We start from the raw sequence: 25,136 nt of genomic DNA on the forward strand, positions 1-25,136 counted from the left end.
TTATTTGAAAGTCAGAGTTACACAGAGAGAGGAGAGGCAGAGAGAGAGAGAGAGAGAGAGAGAGAGAGAGAGAGAGGTCTTCCATCCGATGGTTCACTCCCCAGATGGCCACAATGGCCGGAGCTGCGCCGATCCGAAGCCAGGAGCTTCTGGGTCTTCCACACAGGTGCAGGGTCCAAGGACTTGGGCCATATTCTACTGCTTGTCCAGGCCATAGCAGAGAGCTGGATTGGAAGAGGAGCAGCCAGGACCAGAACTGGAGCCCATATGAGATGCCGGCACTTCAGGCCAGGGCATAAACCACTGCGCCACAGCGCCGGCCCCAGATACCTCACTTTCAATCTAGCTCTCTGCTAATGTACCTGGGAAAGAAGCAGAAGATGGCTCAAGTGCATGGACCCCTGCCACTCACATAAGAGACCTGGATGGAGTTCCAAGTTCCTGGCTTCATCCTGGCCCAGCCCCAGCTGTTATGGCCATTTGGAGAGTGAACCAGCAGATAATTCTCTCTCTCTCTCTCGCTCTCTCTCTGTCTACCTTCTCTTTCAGTAACTCTGCCTTTCAAATAAACAAATCTTAAAAAGAGAGACAGAGACAAAGAGATGTTCAACATCCTTAGTCAATTAGAGCAATGCAAATCAAAACACAAGCCACTACTTCACACCCATTAGGAAAACTATAATAAAAAGACAATAGGGGCCAGTGCTGTGGTGCAGTAGGTTAATCCTTCACCTGCGGCGCCGGCGTCCCATGAGGATGCCGGTTCGAATTCTGGCTGCTCCTTCTGATCCAGCTCTCTGCTATGGCCTGGAAAGACAGTAGAAGATGGCTCAAGTCCTTGGGCCCCTGCACCCATGTGGAAGACCCGGAAGACGCTCCAGGCTCTTGCCTTCGGATTGGCGCAGCTCTGGCCATTGCAGCCAATTGAGGAGTGAACCAGCAGATGGAAGACCTCTCTCTGCCTCTGCCTCACCTTCTGTGTAACTCTGACTTTCAAGAAAATAAATAAATCTTAAAAAAAAAAAAAAAAAAAAAAGATGGCCCAAGACTTTGGGCCCCTGCACCCGCATGGAAGACCGGGAAGAAGCACCTGGCTCCTGGCTTAGGATGGGCACAGCTCTGGCCGTTGAAGCCATCTGGGGAGTGAACCAATGGAAGGCCTTTCTCCCTTTCTCTCCCTCTGTCTGTAACTCTACCTCTCAAATAAATAAATAAAATCTTTTTTAAAAAAAGACAATAATAAGTGTTGACCTGTTATTGTAGAGAAATCGGAAATTGGAAATCTTACACATTGTTGGTGGGAATGTAAACTAGTGAAGCCACTTTAGAAAACATTCTTTAAAAATTTTAAACACAGCATTAGCATATAATCTATCAATTCCACTCCTAGGTATAAATCCAAGAGAGGCGAAAAGATATACCCACACAAAACTTTGCCCATGAATGTTCATAGCAGCTTTATGCATACTAGACAAAAAGTTGGACCAATTCAAATGTCCATCAATTGATGAATAAACAAAATGTGGTACACCCATACAATGGAATTGTATCTAGCATAAAGAGGGATGAAATACTAATACATGCTACATTATGCTTAGGCAAAGAAGTCACACACAGAATTTCATACATGGTATAATTCCATTTATATGAAAAGCACAGAATAGGGAAACCTATGAAGACAGAAAGTAGCTTAGTTGTTGCCAGTGACTGGGGGAAGGAGGAATGGAAAGTAACTGGTAATAGATACAGGGTTTCTTTCTGGGGTACTGAAATGTTTCATAATTAGATAGCAGTAATGATTTTACAACTCTGTGAATACATTACAAATTTGAAATTATATACTTTAAAAGAGTAAATTTTGGGACTGATATAGTGGCATAGTGGATAAACCCATCACTTGCGATACCAGCATCCTTTATGGGTGCAGGGTCATGTCCTGGCTGCTCCACATTTAATCCAGCTCCCTGATGATGGTCTGGGAAAAGCATTAAACATGGCTCAAGTGTCTGGACCCCTGCCACGGACAGGGGAGCTCTGGATGAAGCTGCTGGTTCCTGGCCTCAGCCTGGCCCAGCCCTGATTGCTGTGGCCATCTGGGGAGTGAATCAGCAGAAGGAAGAGTTCTCTCTCCATATCTGTCCCTTTCTCAATAAATAAATAAATAAATCTTTTTTAAAGGAGTGAATTTTGGGGTGGGCATTTGGTGTAGCAGTTAGGATGCCACTTGGGACACCTGCATGTGCCTGTGTTCAAGTCCCAACTCCACATCCTAGTATAGCTTCTTGCCAATGTGCGTCCGAGGAGGCAGCAGGAGCTCAAGAACTCGGCCTCCTTCCACACTCACAAGAAAGCTGAATTGAGTTGCTAGCTCCTGGATTCAGTCAGGCCCAACCCTAACTGTTGTGGGCATTTGGGGAGTGGACAAGCACATGGAAGGTGTGTCTGTCTATCTTTCAAATAATTAATAAATCAGTAGAGTAAATTTTAAGGTAAATAAATTACTTCAACAAAAATATTTTTATAAAGGTACTTGATGGTTAGACAATAAAGAATAAAACTAGAATGAATGAAACAGGATGCTGTAGAATATTCAAAATATATAAGATTTTCTACTGGAAACTGAAAAACTGACAATTTTAACGGTAGCTATAAGATGTACAATCTTTTTTTTTGTTTGTTTGTGACTAAAAAAATAATAAAAGATTCATAGAACTAAAGCTATGGCCAGGTAATGAAGAACAAGATAAAAACCATGAAAATACACTGTTTTAATTTTTTTTACTGTAGTATTACTATCATAGTTACTATATGTTTAAATTCATTCAGAATAAAAAAAATCTGTACAAGCAATCAATATTAATGAAATGCCTAAAAGCAAATTCATAGCCTGAAGAGAGATTTATATGACCTTTCTCTATTGCACTTCTAATAGTTTCCAGCTTTAACAAATTGCACAGCTCTAGACCTACAGCCATTTCTGCTGTGGTTATATGGAAAGTTGCCAAAAATATTTCCTGCTAAAACATTTTTATCCTTTGTCATTTTACTAGTAAGATTCATACAACCACTTGACCAATTTGCATAATAAATTTGTAAGAATAAAGATTTTTAAATATATATTGAAATGTCACTGTTCATTAGGTTACATAAGTTATGACCCTTAGTGGAGTTTGAAGAAAAAAAAAAAAACAAAACCCTAAAGCCCTTTATATTTGCTTGCCTCCAGCTGTGAGTCAAGAATAGACCCGAACAGAAGAACAAGGGAGAGGGAGGTTTATACATACGTCACTTGTAAAACCTTAGCAAAAACTGCCACAAATTCGAGAGCCTTCCCAGTTTATATGACATTAATGTTATTTAAGTGGTATATTACTCAAGTTGTGGGAGCATAAAATTTCTCCAGAAAAACTTAATAATTATCCACAAAGATTAATCTAAGTTTATAGCACCATTCTACTTAGCTGGATATTTTTTAAAAAGATGTATTGATGTATTTATTTGACGGAATGATGGGGGAGAGGGCAGAAAGAGAGAGACAGGCAGAGAGAACACAAGATCAATCTTCCATCTACTGGTGCAGCTGGGAAAGGAACTGGCACTCCAGTTGGGAATGCCGGTATCATAAGCAACATCTTAACCTGCCACATCATGCTGGCTCCTTAGCTGGATATTTTGATAGTGCTAAATTACCATCTGATCTGATATTTAATTGAGGGGAAAATATGTAAATACTACCGTTAAATAATGATTTTTAATTGAGGTATATTTTACATATCACACCATTGTAAGCATGTAGCTCAATGATTTTTAGTAAATGTATAGTTATACAACCATCACCACAAAAGTTCTCTCATGCTGGTTTACAGTCAATTCTTACTCCACCTTCAGCTCAGGGAACCATGGATTTGCATTTTGTTTTCCATAATTTTACCTCTTTTAGAAATTTCATAAAAACAGAATCATACAATATATTGTCTTTTGTCACTGGCTTCTTTCACTTGGCATAAGGTAGTTGAAGTTGATCCACGTTGCTGTCTGTATTGTTTGTTCTTTTTTATTGCTAAGTATTGCTCCATCAAATGGATATAACACTATTTATTCATTCATTCACCTGTCTGAATTGTTTCAAATTTTTGGTTATTGTGAATATGAATACTTGCATACAGAATCTATGGATTTTCATTGTTCTTGAGTAGATGCCTAGAAGTAGAATTGATGAGTCATGTTGTGCCTCCAAAATTGTCTCCCAAAGCAGCTATACTATTTTGCATGCATAGTAGTAACGTATGCAGTTTCTTCACATCCTTACCAATACTTGTGAGTATAGCCATTCTAGTGGGTATGAAGTAGTATCATATCATTGTTTCAAGTTTTACTTCCCCAATGACTAGTGTTATTAGCTATATTCATATACCTTCTTATATATATATATAAGAAGGTACATACATACACACACACACATGCATATCTTTTACCCATGTTTTGGGTTTTTGTCCTCTTAGTTTAACAGTTATTTGTGGGCCGGTGCCGTGGCTCAATAGGCTAATGCTCTGCCTAGCGGCGCCGGCACACTGGGTTCTAGTCCCGGTTGGGGCACCGGATTCTGTCCCGGTTGCCCCTCTTCCAGGCCAGCTCTCTGCTATGGCCAGGGAGTACAATGGAGGATGGCCCAAGTGCTTGGGCCCTGCACCCACATGGGAGACCAGGAGAAGCACCTGGCTCCTGCCTTCAGATCAGCGCGGTGTGCCAGCCGCAGCGCGCCGCCCGTGGCGGCCATTGGAGGGTGAACCAACGGCAAAGAAAGACCTTTCTCTCTGTCTATCTCTCACTGTCCACTCTGCCCGTCAAAAAAAAAAAACAAAAAAAACAAAAAAAAAAACAGTTATTTATATATTATTATCCTGGATATAAATACTTTAACAGAGAGTAATTTGTAAATATTTTCTCCCAGTCTTTGGCTTTTCATTTTCCTGATATCTTTTAAAAAAAGAAGATTTATGTATTTTGAAAGGCAGGGCGAGAGACAGAGACAGGCTGGGTTAGACCAAAGCTAGGAACCAGAAACTCCATCCAGGTCTCCCACATGAGTGGCAGGGGTCCAAGTACTTGGGCTATCACTTCCTGCCTTCCCAGGTAAAACAACAGGGAATTAGATAGGAAATGGAGCAGCTGGAACTTGAACCAGCACTCTAGAATGGGATGTCAGTGTTGCAAGCGGCAGCTTAATTCTCAAGTCACAATGTCAGCACCTTTAATGACGTCATTTAGGGAGAAAAGGTTTTTAGTTTTGAAAAAAGTCTAATTTATCAATTTTCTTCTTTCATGGATCACAGTTTTGAAGAACTATGAATCTGCCTAACCCAGGGTCACAAAGATTTTCTTCTGTGTTTCCTTCTGGAAGTTTTATAATTCTACCTTTAACATTTAGGTCTATGATCCATTTTGAGTTCATTACTGAATACGGTGTGAGGGAAGAGTCTAGGTGTTTTTGTTTTGTTTTGTGTTGGCATATAAAACCCAGCTGGTCCAGCACCATTTGTTAAAAGGCTGTACTTTTCCCTACTGAATTACCTTAAAACCCTTAAAAATCAACTGACTATAATTATGCGAATTAATTTCAGGGATCTATATTGTTCTCTAGTCATCTATATTTCTATCTTTACACCAACATTACACTATCTTTTTTTTTTTTTTTTTTTGATAGGCAGAATGGACAATGAGGGAGAGAAAGAGAGAAAGGTCTTCCTTTTCCGTTGGTTCACTCCCCAGTGGCTGCTGCGGCCGGTGCGCTGTGGCCAGCACACCGCGCTGATCCGAAGCCAGGAGCCAGGTGCTTCTCCTGCTCTCCCATGTGGGAGCAGGGGCCAAGGACCTGGGCCATCCTCCACTGCACTCCCAGGCCACAGCAGAGAGCTGGACTGAAAGAGGAGCAACCGGGACAGAATCCGGCGCCCCGACCGGGACTAGAACCCAGGGTGCCGGCACTGCAGGCAGCGGATTAGCCTATGGAGTTGGGCACTGGCCCATTATACTATCTTAATTACTATAGCTTTCAGATGTATCAAAATCAAGTAGCATATGACCTCTAATTTCATTCTTCTATCTAAAAATTCTTTTGTCTCTTCTAGATCTTTTGCATTTCCACATAAATTTTAGGGTGAGTTTTCAATTTTGACTAACAAGCTTGTGCGGATTTTGATACAAATCTGTAGATTTTATACTGAATCTATAGATAAATTTAGGGAGAACTGTGATGATAACAATCTATAAACAACATATATATCTCTGTTTACTTAAGTCTTCTTTAATGTCCTCAGCACTGTTTTTGCATTGCGTCAGTGTACATGAGCGTGCGTTTTTAAACTCAAAATCTAAAACAGATTCAATCTGGGCATTAATAAACAAAGATATTTCAAAAATCATGGAAAAATAGAATCAAAAGTTTACATTTGTTTTGATGCAAAAAATTCTGAAATCCACATATAGTATCTCCACAATATACATTTTCTATATATCAAAAGAAAATATTTATTTATTTATCTATCTGAGTGGCAGACAGGGGGAGAGAGAGGGAACTCTCATCTACTGGGTTGACTCCATAAATGCTCACAATAGCAGGGGCTGGGCCAGGCCAAAGGCAGTAGCTGGAAACTCAATCCAGATTTCCTATGTGGGTGGAAGAAACCCCCAACTATTTGAGTCACAACCTGCTGCTGCCTTTCAAGGTGTACGTTAGCAGGAAGCTAGAATTGGGAGTGGGGCCAGGACTCAAACATGGGACTGTAATAAGGGATTTGTGTGTCCCAAGTGATATCTTAATCATTGGGCCAATGTCTAGCCCTAAATTTTTATTTTTATTTATTTATTTATTTTTACAGGCAGAGTGGACAGTGAGAGAGAGAGAGACAGAGATAAAGGTCTTCCTTTTTACCATTGGTTCACCCTCCAATGGCCACTGCAGCCGGCGCACTGCGGCCGGCGCACCACGCTGATCCGAAGGCAGGAGCCAGGTGCTTTTCCTGGTCTCCCATAAGGGTGCGGGGCCCAAGCACTTGGGCCATAGCAGAGAGCTGGACAGAAAGAGGAGCGACAGGGACAGAATCTGGCGCCCCGACGGGGACTAGAACCCAGTGTGCCAGCGCCGCAGGCGGAGGATTAGCCTATTGAGCCGTGGTGCCGGCCATAGCCCTAAATTTTTAAACATCTTAATGGTGAATTTAATTTGAGTAGTTCTTTCTTTTTTAATCAATAACTGCTGCTTATCTTCTCATGCAAGGGACAGATTACCAGTCTACTCTGGATAATAACCGTAACAATCACTTCTTGAATGTTTACTATGTGCCAGGTACTCTTCAAAGCACTTTAAAGATATGAACTCTTTTCATCTTCACGACAACTCTATAAGGTAGAGAATATTTTCTTCATTTTACATAAGAGGAAACTCAAGTCCAGAGATGTTAAATAACTTGCTGAAACTCACAAAGTTAAAAGTGGTAGAGCCTGAATTCAGACCCTGGCAGGTTGGTTGCAGAATCTATTCTCTTAATCACTCTATACCGTTAGGGAGTAGAGCATTTCATTTCAAAGCATTTACAGATTTCTGCTTCCAATAATGGGAAACTGGGTAATCTAGATCAACTCTCCCAAACAATTAGAAAAGCTGAAAAAATATTTTTTTTTGACAGGCAGAGTGAACAGTGAGAGAGAGACAGAGAGAAAGGTCTTCCTTTGCCGTTGGTTCACCCTCCAGTGACCGCCGCGGCCGGCGCGCTGCAGCTGGCACACCACGCTGATCCGAAGCCAGAAGCCAGGTGCTTCTCCTGGTCTCCCATGTGAGTGCAGGGCCCAAGCATTTGGGCCATCCTCCACTGCCTTCCCGGGCCATAGCAGAGAGCTGGCCTGGAAGAGGAGCAACCGGAACAGAATCTGGCGCCCCGACCGGGACTAGAACCCCGTGTGCTGGCGCTGCAAGGTGGAGGATTAGCCTGTTGAGCCACGGCACCGGCCTGAAAAAATATTTTTTAAAACTTAATTTAACATATCAGAGAATTAACAAAGGGAAAATTACTAGCCCACAATCCAAAGAAGACAGAAATCCAGAGAAGTGGGCTCATTCAGAACTACTTCTTCTGTGGAGGACTTGGAGGACTTGCCAAATCTGAGTAAGACGGTTAAGAAGCTGCTTAGCCTGTCTGGCAGTTTTAAAAAGCTAGGAGTACAAAAATTGAAGCCAAAGAGAGGCAGCCCTGGTAAAACCTCTGGAATCAAATTTGGGCCTAGAAAGGAGGAAGGATGAGTCAAAATTTTCACTGACGGCCGGCGCCGCAGCTCAATAGGCTAATCCTCCACCTGTGGCACTGGCACACCAGGTTCTAGTCCCAGTTGCTCCTCTTCCAGTCCAGCTCTCTGCTGTGGCCCGGGAAGGCAGTGGAGGATGGCCCAAGTGCTTGGGTCCTGCACCCGCATGGGAGACCAGGAGAGGTGCCTGGCTCCTGGCTTCGGATCAGCGCGACGCACAGGTCACAGCATGCCGGCCGTAGCGGCCATTGGGGAGTGAACCAATGGAAAAGGAAGACCTTTCTCTCTGTCTCTCTCTCTCACTGTCCACTCTGCCTGTCAAAAAAAAAGAAAAATCACTGACTACTGCTCGGTTTCAAGTCCTCTAGGCAGGCCAGAAAATGTTAATCACTGAAACTGGATCAAAGTGATCTTGGCCTGCTAGTACTTGCTCCAGGTATCCAAGAGCAATGAAAATTCTATCTGGAGGAAGATAATATGATTCTCTAAGGTTTTGAATTATTTTATACTTTTCTATATAAATATTTTAAAAATGTATTTATTTGAGAGACAAAAAAAGACAGAAAGAGCTAGCTCCCATCTACTGGTTCACTCCCCAGATGACTGAAGTAGCCCTGGACTAAGCCAAGCCGAAGCCAAGAGCCAGGAACTCAATCCAGGTCTCTCATGTGGGCAAGAACCCAGCTACTTGGTTATAACCTCTGCTTCCCAGGGTCTGCATTAAGCCGGAAGCTGGAATAAAGAGTTAGAGGGGAAACTGAACTCAGGTACTTCAATGTGGGGCCTGGGTGTCCTAACCTGTGTTTTAATGAGTAGTCAAATGCCAACCCATATTTTTAACAATGTTTTTTGTTTTTTTTGTTTGCTTTTTTAATTTACATGAGAGACAGAGAGATAGGGTTCCCAGTTATTAGTTCACAGTGGCATCCCAACCAATTTAACCTCTAAGCCAAATGGCTGCCTCATATTTTTACAACTTTTTAAACAAAATGTTTGTTCCATAGTCAAAGAAAACTAGGCACAATAGGGAATATGAACATGATGCAAGAGAAAAGAATAACAGAAACAAATATACCAAAGTTTCAGATATTGAAATTTTCAAAAGCTTTAAGATAATTACCTTTAATTATTTTCAGAGAGCTAAGTCTATATTTAAAATTTTAGTAAGAGAATTAGAAACTAGAATGTTCCAAGAGATATGAAAAATAAACAGAAATCTAAGGACTGCTAAAAATTTCAAAGGAATAAAATCATAGAGTATATTCTCTGACAAAGCAATTGTCCAAAAATCATAAATTAAAAATAACCTTTATATATCTGGAAGTTAATAAATACAGCTCTAGATGGAATAAATACCCAGGAAAGAAGGAAGTGAGCATAACTAATGTCAGAATAATGGTTATCTTTAAGTAGGAGAGAAGAGGCTACAACTGGTAAAGGGAGTCAGGTAGGCTTCTCTTTCTTGATCTCAGTGTTAATTTCCAAGCATTTGTTTTAGAATAAATCATTAAGATGCACAGTTCTGTTTTGTATACTTTCCTATATATATAATTACAATTCATAATAAAAGAGTAATTTAAATTTATGGGACAAGTGTCACTTAATGAGAGATTACTATAAATAAAATGACGCTCATCCTTGGATTTCAGTAATTTTCTTGACCACATTTTTACTTACTCAACAGGCTTACAATTTATTCTTGTTGGAAATTACCTTTCAGAAATTAATCTCTTACTGTCTACTAGCCTGCAAATTCCACCAACATTATTATACTAGAATTAACAGCTATAGTTACATCTTGTAGTAAGGGCATCTATTCTTGAGTATTCTATATTTCCTAACAGGGGACACTGTAAATGCAAAACTTTAACTTGGGTAATAACACACAAAAATTAACCAACATTTGTATAAATGCAAGGTGTACAATATGAAGACAAATGAAGCAGGTGTATAGTTTCATCTGGGACTAAATAAACATCAACTCAGCAGTTTTTGTGAAAACTTTCACATCTGTTTCCTATCATTGATTAAAATCATCTGTTTCTTTAGTTTCTGTCTATCCAACCCTAGTTTAAAACCCAAGCATCTGGGCCAGCGCCGTGGCTCAACAGGCTAATCCTCCACCTTGCGGCACCGGCACACTGGGTTCTAGTCCCGGTTGGGGCACCGGATTCTGTCCCGGTTGCCCCTCTTCCAGGCAAGCTCTTTGCTATGGCCTGGGAGTGCAGTGGAGGATGACCCAAGTGCTTGGGCCCTGCACCCCATGGGAGACCAGGATAAGCACCTGCCTCCTGCCTTCAGATCAGCGCGATGCGCCGGCCGCAGCGCACTGGCCGTGGCAGCCATTGGAGGGTGAACCAATGGCAAAGGAAGACCTTTCTCTCTGTCTCTCTCTCTCTCACTGTCCACTCTGCCTGTCAAAAAACAAAACAAAAAAAAACCAAACATCTGTCAGATAAAGTTTTCACAATTTAAGGAAACTTGATTTAGTGATCTAAAATATGAATGATATTTTATTAAGACCACATCATTTGATTTTTTTTCTTCTCTACAATAAAAGAACAGCTAAGTGAACATAGTTCAGATTTTATTTTGACAGCAATCACAAAGTCTATAGTTTTAAGTGTCACTCTTACCTTTCTAAAAACCTTTTAACGTCCCCTTTAAGGTAAATAATAACCACCAAAATATAGCAAAATGTAAAACAATTCTGACACAAATTTTGGTCTATACATTGTCATCAGCTTGGTAAACTTAAATAAAAGTAATATTTTCATCATAAAATTTCTCACTTTTGGAACATGAGGATTAAATTCCACAGCTCTATGAATTGCTTCCACAGCATTAATTTCTGCTGTGCTTAACCCTCTTCTAGAGGCTGTTTCTGGAGAGAATCTGTAAGGAAACCACAAAATAAAGAAATGAATATATCAAAAAAAGAAAATGGATTTAGATAACATAGCCCCTTGAAGCAAAGAGGCTCCTGGCACTAGCCAAAGCCAAAGCCAAACAACTACTAAAAATTAAAGACTTCTAGTTCAACATACAGAGGAAAAAACAGAGTAAAGAATGAAAATCTTCAAACTTGGGTAAAGAAAGCCTTCAGGAAGAGTCCAATGAAGGCACACTTTGGGAAAAGTAATAAAGTAAAAAATGCTATTAAGGGACATCCAATGAATCTCATGAGACAGAAGTATATTTCATCTGATAGAAAACTTGCTATGCATATTTCATTCCAATTCATATCAAGGCAAGGTAATATAAGGTAGAATAAAATGGTCACCCTTTAGTTCACTTCTGAGTATCTTATGAGCAAAATAAAGAGAATTAATTAAGGACAGCCAAAAATACAAGGAAAGGAGAGTAACTTTATTACAACTAAGAACAGATAACATAAAACCTACTTCCCTACCACATACCTTATCATTATCATCATGACTAATATTTACTGTATGTACTTTCTAGATATTGCTTCAGGCACTCTGCGTACATAATTCTCATAGCACCCTTTGGTGCTATCAATGTCATCTTACAGATGAGGAAGAGACTAAAAATGCCCAAAGTCCTACAGTTGTTATGTGATAGAGGCTGAATCTGAGTCCCTGTATATTTACTCTAAACACTTCTTTCTACTACCAGTAGTCAGAAGCCCCATACATGCTGACAATCAAAGAAGAAGAAAAAAGAGTACTGCTTAAAGTCAGTGGAGGAGGGGCCAGTGCTGTGGTGCAGTAGGTTAATCCTCGCCTGCAGCGCCGGCATCCCATATGGGTGCTGGTTCAAGTTCCAGCTACTCCACTTCCAATTTAGCTCTCTGCTATGGACTGGGAAGGCAGCAGAAGATGGTCCAAGTCCTCGGACCCCTGCACCTGCATGGGAGACCTGGAAGAAGCTCCTGGTTTCAGATCAGCACAGCTCTAGCCACTGTAGCTATTTGGGAAGTGAATCAGCAGATGGAAGACCTTTCTGTCTGTCTGTCCCTCTCACTGTCTGTAACTCTACCTCTCAAATAAATAAAATCCTAAAAAAAAAATAAAGTTAGTGGAGGAAAAACATAACAGTTAGCTTTCCACTCTTTCCAAGTTATTTTAGTTATTGTAACTACTTACTTATCTGAAACAGTCCTCGTCTTCAACAGTGCTGCTGTATAACAGATTGCTGCTGATTTTGGAAGGCTTATATCTGTAATAATAATTTTCAATGTAGGTAAGAATTATAAAAAAAAATCAAGATAATTTTTAATAAAAATAATTCACAGTAAAAATTCAACAAATGTAATATAGTAGTAGAAGCATCTGTAATGTACTTGAAAGACCTGAGTTTGAGGGGCCGACGCTATGGTGTAGCAGGTAAAGCCACTGCCTGCAGTGCTGGCATCCCATATGGGTGCCAGTTTGAGTCCTGGCTGCTCTACTTCCAATCTAGCTCTCTGCTATGGCCTGGGAAAGCAGTAGAAGATGGCCCAAGTATTTAGGCCTTTGAACCCACATGGGAAAACCCAGAGGAAGCTCCTGGCTCCTGGCTTTGGATCTGCACAGCTCTGGCTGTTGCAGCCAATTGAGGAGTGAACCAGCGGATGGAAGGCCTCTCTCTCTCTCTGCCTCTCCTTCTCTCTCTGTATAATTCTAACTTTCAAATAAATAAATCAATCTTTTATAAAGCAACAAAAAGAAGAAAGACCTGAGTTTGAATCCTGATTCTATTATTTACTAGCTGTGCATCCTTGAGCTAGGAGCAACTTCTTTGGTATCAGGGCTTTCTTCTCAAAATAGAGAATGATACTTTTCTTTTAAAAATGATTTTTATATATTTGAAAGGCAGAGTGAGAGAGACAGGATTTCATTCTTTCTAATGGCTGAATAGTATTTGCTGTGAGTGTGTGTGTGTGTGTGTGTGACATTTTCTTCATCCACTCAACTGATGATGGATATATCTCGGCTGTTGTGAACAGTTCTGCAATAAAGATGGAGCACATATCACTTTGATATAATGCTTTCAAGTCACTTGTATATATACCCAGTAATGGGATTGCTGGATCGTACAGCAGTTCTATTTCTGGTTTTTAAGGAAATCTCCATACTCTTTTCCATAATGTCTCTACTTATTTACATTCCCACTAACAGTGCATAAGATCTTCCCTTGGGGCTGGTACTGAGCATAGACGGTTAAGCCTCTGCCTGCAGTGCAAGCATCCTATACAGGCACTGGTTTGTGTTCCAGCTGCCCCACTTCCAATCCAGCTCCCTGCTAACGCACCTGGGGAAAGCAGTGGAAGATGTTCCAAGTACTTGGGCCCCTGCATCCACCTGGGAAACCTTGAGGAAGCTCCTGGCTCCTGGCTTTGGCCTGATCCAGCCCAGGCCACTGAGGCCTTCTGGGAAGTGAACTTAAGGTTGGAAGATCTCTGTCTCTCCCTCTCTCTTTTGGTAACTCTGCCTTCCAAATAAATAAAATATAAATCTTAAAAAAAAAAAAAAAAAAAAAAAAAAAAAAAAAAAAAACTTTTCCTTTCTCTAAATCCTGGACAGCACTTGTTACTTTCTTTTTGCTAATAGCCATTCTTCTTTTTTTTTTTTTTTAAGATTTATTTTATTTATTTGAAAGGCAGAATGACATTTGAAAGGCAGTTACAACTGAAAATTGATCCCTGTTAAAAATAAGAGAGGGAGAAGACATAACAGTTCAGCACGCGCTCACTTGGACTTAAACCTAATGGTAGAGCTAGAAACGTGCCAGGGGATTCCAAATTCCATTAAGATGGCGGGTACCAATGCCATCTTACTAGTTAAAGTGATCAGTTTAAGTTCATAATTGATCATAAAGATAGGATTAAGTGTCAAAGGGATCACATAAATAAGACCAGTGTCTGCTGATAATAATTGATAGAATTAAAAAGGAGAGAATGACCCAACATGGGAAGCAGGATACACAGCAGACTCATAGAATGGCAAAAGCCCTCAACAGCATTCTGGCCTCAGAATCAGCCCTTAAGGCATATGGATCTGGCCAAAAAGCCCATGAGAGTTTCTCAGGCATGGAAAGCCAAGACACTCAGGGAAAAAAAAAAAAAATTACCTAAATGAAAGATCTCTGTGAGTGAGATCCCAGTGGAAAGAATGGGACATCAAAAACGGAGGTACCTTTCTCTGAAGGGAGGAGAGAACCTCCATTTTGATTATAGCCTTGTCTAAATAAGGTCGGAGTTTGTAAACTCAAGAGGCTTCCATAGCCTTGGCAGCTCATGACAAGAGCCTCGGGTGGTTACTGATGTCATAAATAAGAGTGTCAATTGTTAAATCAACAATGGGAATCACAGTACATTTACTCTCCATGTAGGATCTCAGTCCTTAATGTGTTGTACTATGTGAATTAATGGTAAAACTAGTATTCAAATAGTACTTTATACTTTGTGTGTCTGTGTGGGTACAATCTGTTGAAATCTTTACTTAGTATACACTAAGTTGATCTTCTGTATATAAAGATAATTAAAAATGAATCTTAATAAAGAATGGGATGGGAGAGGGAGTAGGAGATGGGATGGTTTGTGGGTGGAAAGGAGGTTATGGAGAGAAAAACTGCTATAATCCAAAAGATGTACTTTCAAAATTTATATTTATTAAACAAAAGTTTTATAAAAAAAAATACAGTTACAAGAGAAACAGAGTAAGAGACAGAGAGAGAGAGAGAGAGAGCTTCCATTGACTGGTTTACTCCTCAAATGGCTGCAACGTCCAAGCTGGTCTAGGCCAAAGCAGAAGCCCAGAAGTCTATCCAGGTCTCCCACATGGGTAAGCAGGTACATGCAGGCCATCTTCCACTGCTTTCCCAGGTGCATTAGCAGGGAAGTGAATGGGAAGCAGAGCAGCAGGGACTCAAATGGGTGCTCTGATACAGGATGCCAGCACCAAAAGCACCGCCTTGACCTGCTGTGCCACAACACTGGATCCTGTTAACAGCCATTCTAACAGGGGTGAGGTGATATCCGGATTTTCTGTATTTTCTAAAATAAGTATTTTTACAAAATGACTAACTACATAAGTCCTGTTTAAATAATGCCCAAAATAATGAATCAGAAGAGTAAGACTGGAGAACCCTCTTGATGTTTCTGATTCTAAAGTTACACTAACAAATGGAGAAATAAGGAAATTGCTTTCAACTTCTGCCAAGAGTTGAGAGTGGTAAAAACTGGAACTTATGAAAATAACTGAAAACCCAGAAGTATACCCACTTAGACACACTTTATTAGTTTTATTTTATTTTTTAACATATCAGGTCGTATTCTGGACTTTCAGATGCAGTCCCTAATCTGGTTCATCTTAAGTATCGCAAGTAGGCCAGGAGTCCAGTAAGTTACATATGGAAAGATTTTCTCACAAATTTCTCCATGAGCCTCTACTATTCTGAAACACAAGAATTCCAGATGTTTAAAAGAAATAAACTTCCCTTTCCAAGTATAACACATTTCAAAGTCTCCAAGCCATGAGGTTTCCGAAACTCACATGTAGGAAACTACAACAGGAGAAGTGTGAGTAAGTTGCTTGTATGTGTTCAACTATAGTGAAAGATATGACTGCCTAGAAACATTATGCTTATTAGAAAACTTCCAGTTTGCGGCTAAAAGCTGATGCCTCATTCAGAATTAGGAGAAAATCTATGCATCTTTAAAATTATCCCAACTCTATTTGTGACAAACTAGCATTATTATAGTATACAACAAAAAAAGCCAATAAGTATTGAATTGTTAATTATGGGAAGACTAACAATGAAATGATTTAAGTTGAAGCTTGCCACTTATTGATTGGGAGATCTTTTCTAATACCAAAACTTCTTCAACTCCAGTTTCCTTATTTTGTTACAGGAAGAGAAAAATATCCATCCTACCTTATTATAAGGATCAGAGAAGATAGTAAATTACATTTTGAACTGAAAAGTATTGTAAAAATGCTATTCTGAGGGGCTGGTGCTATGCTGCAGAGGATTAACGCCCTGGCCTGAAGCGCTGGCATCCCATATGGGTGCCGATTTGAGACCTGGCTGCTCCACTTCCAATCCAGCTCTCTGCTACGGCCTGGGAAAGCAGTAGAAGATGGCTCAAGTCCTTGGGCCCCTGTACCCATGTGGGACACCCGGAAGAAGCTCCTGGATCCTGCCTTCAGATCAGCACAGCTCTGGCCGTTGTATCCAATTGGGAATGAAACAGTGGATGGAAGACCTCTCTCTCTCTCTCTATGCTTCTCCTCTCTCTGTAACTCTGATTTTCAAATAAATAAATCTTTTAAAAAAAAGAAAATACAAAATAAAAAGTCTTAAAATGGGATGGTTATTAAAAAAATGCTATTCTGAATTACTTTTATAAATATTGTTAGGCACCTCCTGACAGCCTTCCTTGACTCTCCAAAATAAATCAGGCACCCTCCTGCATGCAAAGTACACATTCTTTCCTAATTCAACACACTGTCTACAGTGTAACTGCTGTTGTCTGCACTTGCCACTAAACCAGAAATTCTATAAGGTCTAAATCCATGTCCTCTTGTTTGCCACTCTATTCCAAGTGCCTCACTCCTATCAGCTACTGAATGAATGAATGAATAAATAAATAAATAAATATCAACAGAAGCAGAGCTTCTCATTGCAGGTACTTGCTATTCAAAGTTCTGATAAAGAAGATACTTAATAACAATGTGTACCAATGCATACTAAATGGTAGTTGACAAGACTAGAAAGAGAAAATTAGAGAAATAGAATAGGAGCATATTTATGATTATAAAACTAATAAAATAATACCTGAATCATGCAATCAACTCAGACAAATATGACTTACCATCATACTTTGCTAGGACTGCCTGAACATCTGCATAAGCCTGTAATTCTAAAAGTGATTCTAAGAGATTTTCATGGATGTTCAACATGGTAAGAAGAGGAAATTCTTTCATCAGCTGTATATTAAAAGGAAAAAATTATTAAAACCATAACAAAACTCAATAGAGATAAACCTGTTCTACTAAAGTAGAAATTTTATTGTTTCCTTATAAAACCATGGAGACCAAACCCTTAAGAAATGTATGTAATTAAATAATCATCTTGTTATAAAACTCCCATTTTAAAAAAGTGATTTGGCATTAAAAAATTGGCAACTTCAACTATATTTTAGAGGAATAAATAGAATAGTTCAGTAATTAAATTTACTTACATCTCTCATTATTTTCACTGCTTCTCTTATTCTTCCTAACTTTCTTGCACACATTGCCAATCTTCTTTTAATATATACCAGTACATTGGTATCTCTCCCTATTTTGAAAAGCAAAAAGATGTATTATGGCCTGCTATTTCATTAACATATAAATCATTACTTTTAATTGCTTATGTTAGAAGAGTCAACTAAAACTAAATTGTGTCAGAAATGAAGAATATTAATGATTGTTGAATTTCAGTGATGAATATTGAATGGGAATGCTATTATTGTGTATGTTTGAAGTTTTCTGTGTTAAAAGCTTAAATACATACTGAATTATTTGTGCCTCTAATAGCAAGTAATCTAAATACAGTAATATATAAAGATATTTGCTTAAGAATGAAGTTCATTTTAATATTAACATAGAAGAAACACATATAGTAACAGGAAGATATAAAAGTAATCTACTGTTTTGTTTCTGTATAAATAATTATTATTTTAATATCTATCATTTTGACTAAAACCCAAAAAATGACAATAAAATTTCCATGGTTATTGTAGACTTTTCTTAACAACTAGTAACTAACAAAGGATAAAATAACTTCCAGTAAGTGCTACAAAATTTTGTAACCTAACTATATTTAAGATTATATAAGGACAAAATGGCTTTACAGGCATAGTTTTAGGCTGAAAACTTATATATTCCCATAGTTATATGTTAAAACAACTTGCATTAATGAAACATACTGTAAATAGCAATATTTAACTTAGAGAGAAAGCATTTAAATTTTCTACAAACAAAAGATTTAGAACTTAATTGGTAACAGATAATGCATACATAAACATATTTCAATTTATTGCTTACTATATGCAAAATCATGAACTAAAACCCTCTGACCACAAAAACAGCAAGCAGCAGTACTGTTGAGTCGAACATCTTTGGTAAAAATTTCTCCATCTGAACTAGGAGAGTACCTCCAAGAATGAAAAGAAAGGATCTCAGACCAGGCAATGGCCCATCCTATCCCAAACATGTTATGGAGAAAAATGAACCAAAGAATCAATGCCACATATAAGGCTATATTTTTTGCTAAGACTCAGATGGTGTGAAAGGAGCCACTCTTTTGGATTACATACAGATACATAGTTTGAAGAGAAAACCAAATGATACACTTCTATTGTTTTAAGTGTGAGAATAAAGGTAGTAACTACTTATTATTGCTAGAAGGCTCTTGTGTATCCTGAGCATTTTTAAGAACCATAACCAGTCCAATTTTTGAATGAAATAAATGACTATTAAGTCTCAGAATAGCATATTTCCTCTCAATAATCAGGGCACTTCTATTCTCTTTACACAAGCATTCTCTGGCTAATGTATTTTCTGTCTTGCTGACTAGTAGGTATTATGATTAGTTATTTCTTATGAGAATTAGCTAATGGCTACATATTAAGTCTTATTGTTCATTTCTTTGGATTTTATTTATTTAGAAAGTCATTACAGAAAGAGAGAGAGGGAGAGATAGACAATTTTCCATCTGCTGGTTCATTCTCCAAGATGGTAGCAATGGCCAGCACTGGACCAGGCTGAAGCCAGGAGCCAGGAGCTTCAACTAGGTCTCCCACATGGGCAGCAGGCCATCTTCCATTGCATTCCCCAGGCCATTAGCAGGGAGTTGGATCAGAAGTGGAGCAGCAGGGACACAAGTCAGTGCCATATGGGATGCTGACATTACAGGTGGCTTTACCCGCTTCGCCACAATGCTGGGCCCCTACTGTTTTAAACATAAAAGAGCCAGTATAGCAGCAAGAATACAGTAAGAATCAGTTAAAGTTTTAAAGTTGCTTACTCAGTTGAGCTTCATGCTGAGGACTTTGGTGCTGGCACTGCTGTGACCGCCTATAAATTGTTTCTCCTGCTTTGAGTGCCTGCTTAAATAATCTTTCAGCATCTACAATGGTTGTTGCTTCTTCCTCAGCCAGTAGAACATACGCAGTGGCACAGCTATGAAGAAAACAAGCAAAGCAATTCTAAGTCAACTAGTAAAGTAAATATTTTCTCTTGGGTAAGTCTTTTTGTTCTATAGCATGTTTCCCAGCTGTGCCTAAATTTTCTAGCTTTTGCAGGGCAAAACAAACTTCACTCAATATTTTAATTTATGAGTAGCATGTTAGTATATTTATTATGGCTGATTCACAATTTTCCACTCTTTTATCTTTCTCTTCTGCTCTTTATTTGTCATTTTTATTTCTACTTCCATTCTCTGATCCTTTGTCCTATGTTTTCTTTTTATGGAAGGGGATAGAAAAGAGGATAAAGAATCATCTGAGGGGCCGGCACATGGCATAGCGGGTAAAGCCACTGCCTGCAGTGCCCGCATCCCATATGGGTGCTGGTTCGAGGTCTGGCTGCTCCACTTCTGATCCAACTCTCTGCTATGGCCTGGGAAGACAGTACAAAATGGCCCAAGTGCTTGGGCCCCTGCACCCGCATGGGAGACCTGGAAGAAGCTCCTGGCTCCTGGCTTCGGATCAGTGCAGCTCCAGCCGTTGCGGCCAATTGGGGAGTGAAAAAGCAAATGGAAGATCTCGCTCGCTCTCTCTCTCTTTCTCTGCCTCTCCTTCTCTGTGTAACTCTGACTTTCAATTATATAAAATAAATCTTTTTTTTAAAAAAGGAATTATCTGAAAAGTTATTCAGGAGACCATATATTCTATGGTCCTAGCTGCTTTTAGTCACTACCTATTTTATAATATTCATTTCATGTGGGACAGAGTGAAGATTGAAAAGACAGTCCCTTGGCCAATGGAGGCACCTTTAATATCCGACTCAGAAACACATTGCAAGACCAGACCTTTTTCCCAAACTTGAGCGTTCCCTCTGCATGCTGCTCTGTACTCCCTTAGACTTATCCACAATAGCACACAGCATAACTACCCTTGATCTGAATTCTCATCCTTCCCCCTGAACTCCTGCTCTTCTTCCTCATGCTCATGTTTACTCCAAGTTTTCTTCACCTCACTACAACAGAGATTTTTCTTTGTTTTAAGTTAACAATGAGCTAACAAGATGAACTAATTTCTATTCTGGGACCAAAAAGAGGAACAAGCTCCCCTTCCATTCCCAGAAACAAGTACATCTCTCTGTAGACAAGGTCTTAGTTTTGATTATCTATGCCTGCACTGGACAGTATTCTAGTCATTAGCCACATGTGGATGCTGAGCACTTGAAATGTGGCTACTGCAAATTAGGCATGATGTCAATATAAAGTGCACACAAGATTATGAAGACTCAGAAATATGGAAAATACTTCAGTAAGTATTATTTTTAAAAATATTGATGTGCCAAATATTATATTTTTAACATGGTTAAATAAAACATTACTCATTAATTTCATCTTTTTTGACTTTTTAAATGTGGCTACTAAAAATGTAAAGGTATATATAAGGTCCTCCTTATTTTTTTCTGTGGAGGATCGCTTATCTAAGAAATAAGAGAGAGATTATTGGTAAAAGCATAAGGCTAACATGAGACAAAAGTGATGGCAAGATAGCTATCATTGGTGACAAGACGGTCTTTCAGACATGGAAATGCAATTCATACCATTTCAGCATCCTTCACATGATACTCTAAATAATTTCACTAATCAACAAAGATTTCCTCATGATTATGCAATGGATTTCTCTGAAGCTTTAGATATACTGCTTTATTTATTTTTTATTTTATGTATTTATTTCCATTTTGTTTAAAAGGCAGAGAGGCAAGTAGAGAAAGAGAGATCCTCTATTTGCTCGTTTATTTCCAAATGCCTGCAACAGCCATGGCTGGGCCAGGCTAAAGCCAGGAGCCCAGAAGTCAATCTGGGTCTCCTATGGTGCCAGGGATTCAAGTACTTGCTGCCTCCCAGGGTGTGCATTTGCAGGAAGCTGGATCAGAAGTGGAGTAGCCAGACTCAAACAGACACCTCAATATGAGATGTGGGTATCATAAGTGGTAACTTAACAATTGAGTCAAAGACCCACTCCATACTGCTACTTAAAACATTAGGTTTCCTAACTGCCAACTCAATGCTTTTAAATAACCATAATAAAACTACTTTTTAAAAGATCTAAGTGAGGGGCCGGTGCCGTGGCTCACTTGGCTAATCCTCCGCCTGGGGCGCCGGCATCCCATATGGGTGCCAGATTCTAGTCCCAGCTGCTCCTCTTCCAGTCCAGCTCTCTGCTGCGGCCCTGAGGGGCAGTGGGGGGGAGGGGGTATGTCTGTCTCCTGGATTCAGATTGGCACTGCGCTGGCCGTGGCGGCCACTTGGAGAGTGAACCAACGGAAGGAAGACCTTTCTCTCTGTCTCTCTCTCTCACTGTCTAACTCTGTCAAATAAATTAAAAAAAAAAAAAGGATCTAAGTGAGAATCAAATTATGAACATGACTTTAAAGTATATAATAGCTGCATGGTAAAAACAGTTTCTTCTCCCTAAAGATTTTGCACATTTGTTCAAAACTATTTTAAATGGAGATGTGAATATAAAAAATTAGTATTATCAATATCTGATGAATCTTACTTTTGGAAATATAGTTTTCTTAAATTGAGGTAAAATTCACATAACAAAATACACAGTTTAAAGCATTTTAAAGTATATAATTCAGAGACATCTAACATGTTCACAAAGTTGTAAAACCATCACTACTATGTAATTCCAAAACATTTTCAGCATCCCCAATTTACCAATCACTCCCTGTTTCCGTAACCTCATCCACCCTTGGCAATCACAACTCTATTTTCTATCTCTTGATAGTGGTATTTGATGCACAAAAGATTTAATTTTGATGAAGTCTAATTTGTCTCATTTTTTTTTTGTTTATGGTTTTAGTGTCAGATCTAAGAAACTACTCGAAAATCCAAGCAGCTCATAAAGATTTTCTCCATGTTTTCTTCTAAGAGTTTTATAGTCTTAGCTCCTATGTTTACATCCTTGATTAATGTTGAATTAACTGATAGATATGGTGTGAAATAAGGGCCCAACTTTGTTTTATAGGTGGCTATCCAGTAGTTCCAGGACCATCTATTGAAGGATATTTTTATCCTTCATTGAATGATCTTAGCACCTTTGTCAAAAATCAATTGGATACAGGTATGAATTTGTTCCTGAACTGTCAACTGGAATTATTGATCTAGGTATCTATTCTCATGATTTAATTACTACAGCTTTGTCATAAGATTTAAAAGTGGGAGGTGTGCCGGCGCCGCAGCTCAATAGGCTAATCCTCCACCTTGCAGCACCGGCACACCGGGTTCTAGTCCCGGTCGAGGCACCAGATTCTGTCCTGGTTGCCCCTCTTCCAGGCCAGCTCTCTGCTGTGGCCCGGGAAGGCAGTGGAGGATGGCCCAAGTTCTTGGGCCCTGCACCCTTATGGGAGACTAGGAGAAGCACCTGGCTCCTGCTTTCGGATCGGCACAGTGTGCCGGTCGCGGCGGCCATTGGAGGGTGAACCAATGGCAAGAGGAGGACCTTTCTCTCTGTTTCTCTCTCTCACTGTCTACTCTGCCTGTCAAAAAAAAAAAAAAAAAAAAAAAAGTGGGAGGTGTAAGTTCTACAAGTTCGTTCTTCTATTTCAAGTTTATTTTGGCTACTCAAGGTCTCTCACAATTACATATGAATTTTAGAAACACCTTGTCCATTTCAGCAAAAGGGCAAGTGGAATTTTGACAGGGATTTCACTAAATCTGTAGATCAGCTGGGAGAGAGGACTGACATCTTAACAATAGCAAGACTTGTAATCCATGAACACAGGACTTCTTTCCATTTATTTAGGTCCTCTTCAACTTATTTCAACAATACTTTTTAGCTGACTTTTTTGGAAGGGAGGAGAGAGATTTCCCATCCATTGGTCCTAGCCCTTGTCTAGACTGTTGAGAAACAGTTGTGTTTTTTTCTTTTTTACTATTTGTTGAACTCTTTACTTAATACAGAGTTAATCTTACATGTATAAAGTTAATTGAAAATAGATCTTAGTAAAAAACTAAGAATGGGAATAGGAGAGGGAGGAGTGAAAGAAGGATGGTAGTGTGGGTGGGAGGATGGGTATGATTGGAAGAATCATTATGACCCTAAGTTGTATTTATGAAATGCAGGAAGTTTGTATACCTTAAATAAAAGTGTTTTTTTTTTTTTTTGGGGGGGGGGATACTTGCTCTGCATCAGCTGAGATAGTAATGTGGTTTATTTTCTTCATTCTACAATGTGATTGGTGTATTACACAGATTTATTTTCATATGGTGAGCCATTCTTGCATTCCAAGAATAAATCCCATTTGGTCACTGTGCATAATACTTTTAATATGTTGCTAGATTCTGTATGCTAAAAATTTTTTTTGGCTTATTTCTTCAATGTTTTTCTGTTCCTTTCTCTTTTCTCTAAGGCTCTCATTATGTAGAGTGATAGGTTTGACAGTATCCCACAGGTCTCGAAGACTGTTCATTTTCTTTACTCCTTTATTTTTTTCATGCCTCTCAGATTGGGTAATCTCAATTGATCTAAATTAAGTTTGCTGATTCTTCTTGTCTGCTCAAATGTGCTGCTAAACTTCTATAGTAAATTTTTCATTACAGTTATACTTCTTAATTCTAGAATTTCTATTTAGTTCCTTTTAATATTCCTTCTTCTTTTTAAAGATTTATTTACTTACTTGAAAGTCGGAGCTAGAGAGAGAGAATCTTCCATCCACTGGCCCTCTCCCTAGATAGTCACAATGGCCAGGGCTGGTCCAGGCTGAAGCCAAGAGCCAAGAGCCCCCTCCGGATCTCCCACATGGGTGGCAGGGGCCCAAACACCAGGCCCACACTCTACTGCTTTTCCCAGGCTATCTGCAGAGAACTGGATTGGAAGCAGAACAGCTGGGACATGAACTGGTACCCATATGGGATGCCAGCATCCCATGCAGCAGCTTTACTCGCTATGCCACAGTGTCATCTCAGGACAAGACCTTATGTTCATGGTTTCCTTTGCCTCTTGGAGAATATTTAAAACAGCTGGTTAAAAGTCTATTAAGTTCAGGCCGGCGCCACGGCTCATTTGGCTAATACTCCACCTGCGGTGCCGGCACCCCAGGTTCTAGTCCCGGTTGGGGCGCTGGATTCTGTCTTGGTTGCTCCTCTTTCAGTCCAGCTCTCTGCTGTGGCCCGGGAAGGCAGTGGAGGATGGCCTAGGTCCTTGGGCCCTGCACCCTATGGGAGACTAGGAGGAAGCACCTGGCTCCTGGCTTCAGATAAGCGCAATGCGCCAGCCGCAGTGCGCCAGCCATAGCGGCCATTTGGGGAGTGAACCAACGGAAAAGGAAGACCTTTCTGTCTCTAACTCTGCCTGTCAAAAAAAAAAAAAAAAAAAAAAAAAAGTCTATTAAGTTCAAAATCTGGGCTTCCTCAGGGCAATTTATATTCATTTCTTTTCCTTGATGTGTGTGAGCCATATTTTCTCATGTTCTGTAATTTTTTGCATGCTCTGTACTTTTTTGCTAAAAATTGGAAATTTTGAATACTATATTCTGGTATATTCAGATTTTCTCTCCTCCCTATGATTTGTTGTGAGTGCTTACTATAGTTTTTTATTTGCTTAGAGATTTTTCTGAACTAATTTTATAAAATTTGTATTCTTTGTCATGTGTGACCAG

General features: G+C 39.4%; 1 protein-coding gene across 2 annotated transcripts in view; it reads right to left on the reverse strand.

The window, feature by feature from the left end:
* The window catches only part of ST7L (suppression of tumorigenicity 7 like), a 93,979-nt gene that overhangs the window by 30,463 nt on the left and 38,380 nt on the right, over positions 1–25,136 (reverse strand). For both annotated transcript variants that reach the window (XM_062191972.1, XM_062191971.1), the window contains 5 exons: positions 19,318–19,472; positions 17,489–17,586; positions 17,120–17,234; positions 12,408–12,480; positions 11,091–11,193 (listed from right to left, as the gene is read on the reverse strand). In XM_062191972.1, coding sequence (XP_062047956.1) covers positions 11,091–11,193; positions 12,408–12,480; positions 17,120–17,234; positions 17,489–17,586; positions 19,318–19,472 — 544 coding nt within the window. The remainder of the gene's footprint in view (positions 1–11,090; positions 11,194–12,407; positions 12,481–17,119; positions 17,235–17,488; positions 17,587–19,317; positions 19,473–25,136) is intronic.

This window comes from Lepus europaeus, chromosome 5, assembly GCF_033115175.1.
Source record: "Lepus europaeus isolate LE1 chromosome 5, mLepTim1.pri, whole genome shotgun sequence".
Taxonomy (NCBI): domain Eukaryota; kingdom Metazoa; phylum Chordata; class Mammalia; order Lagomorpha; family Leporidae; genus Lepus; species Lepus europaeus.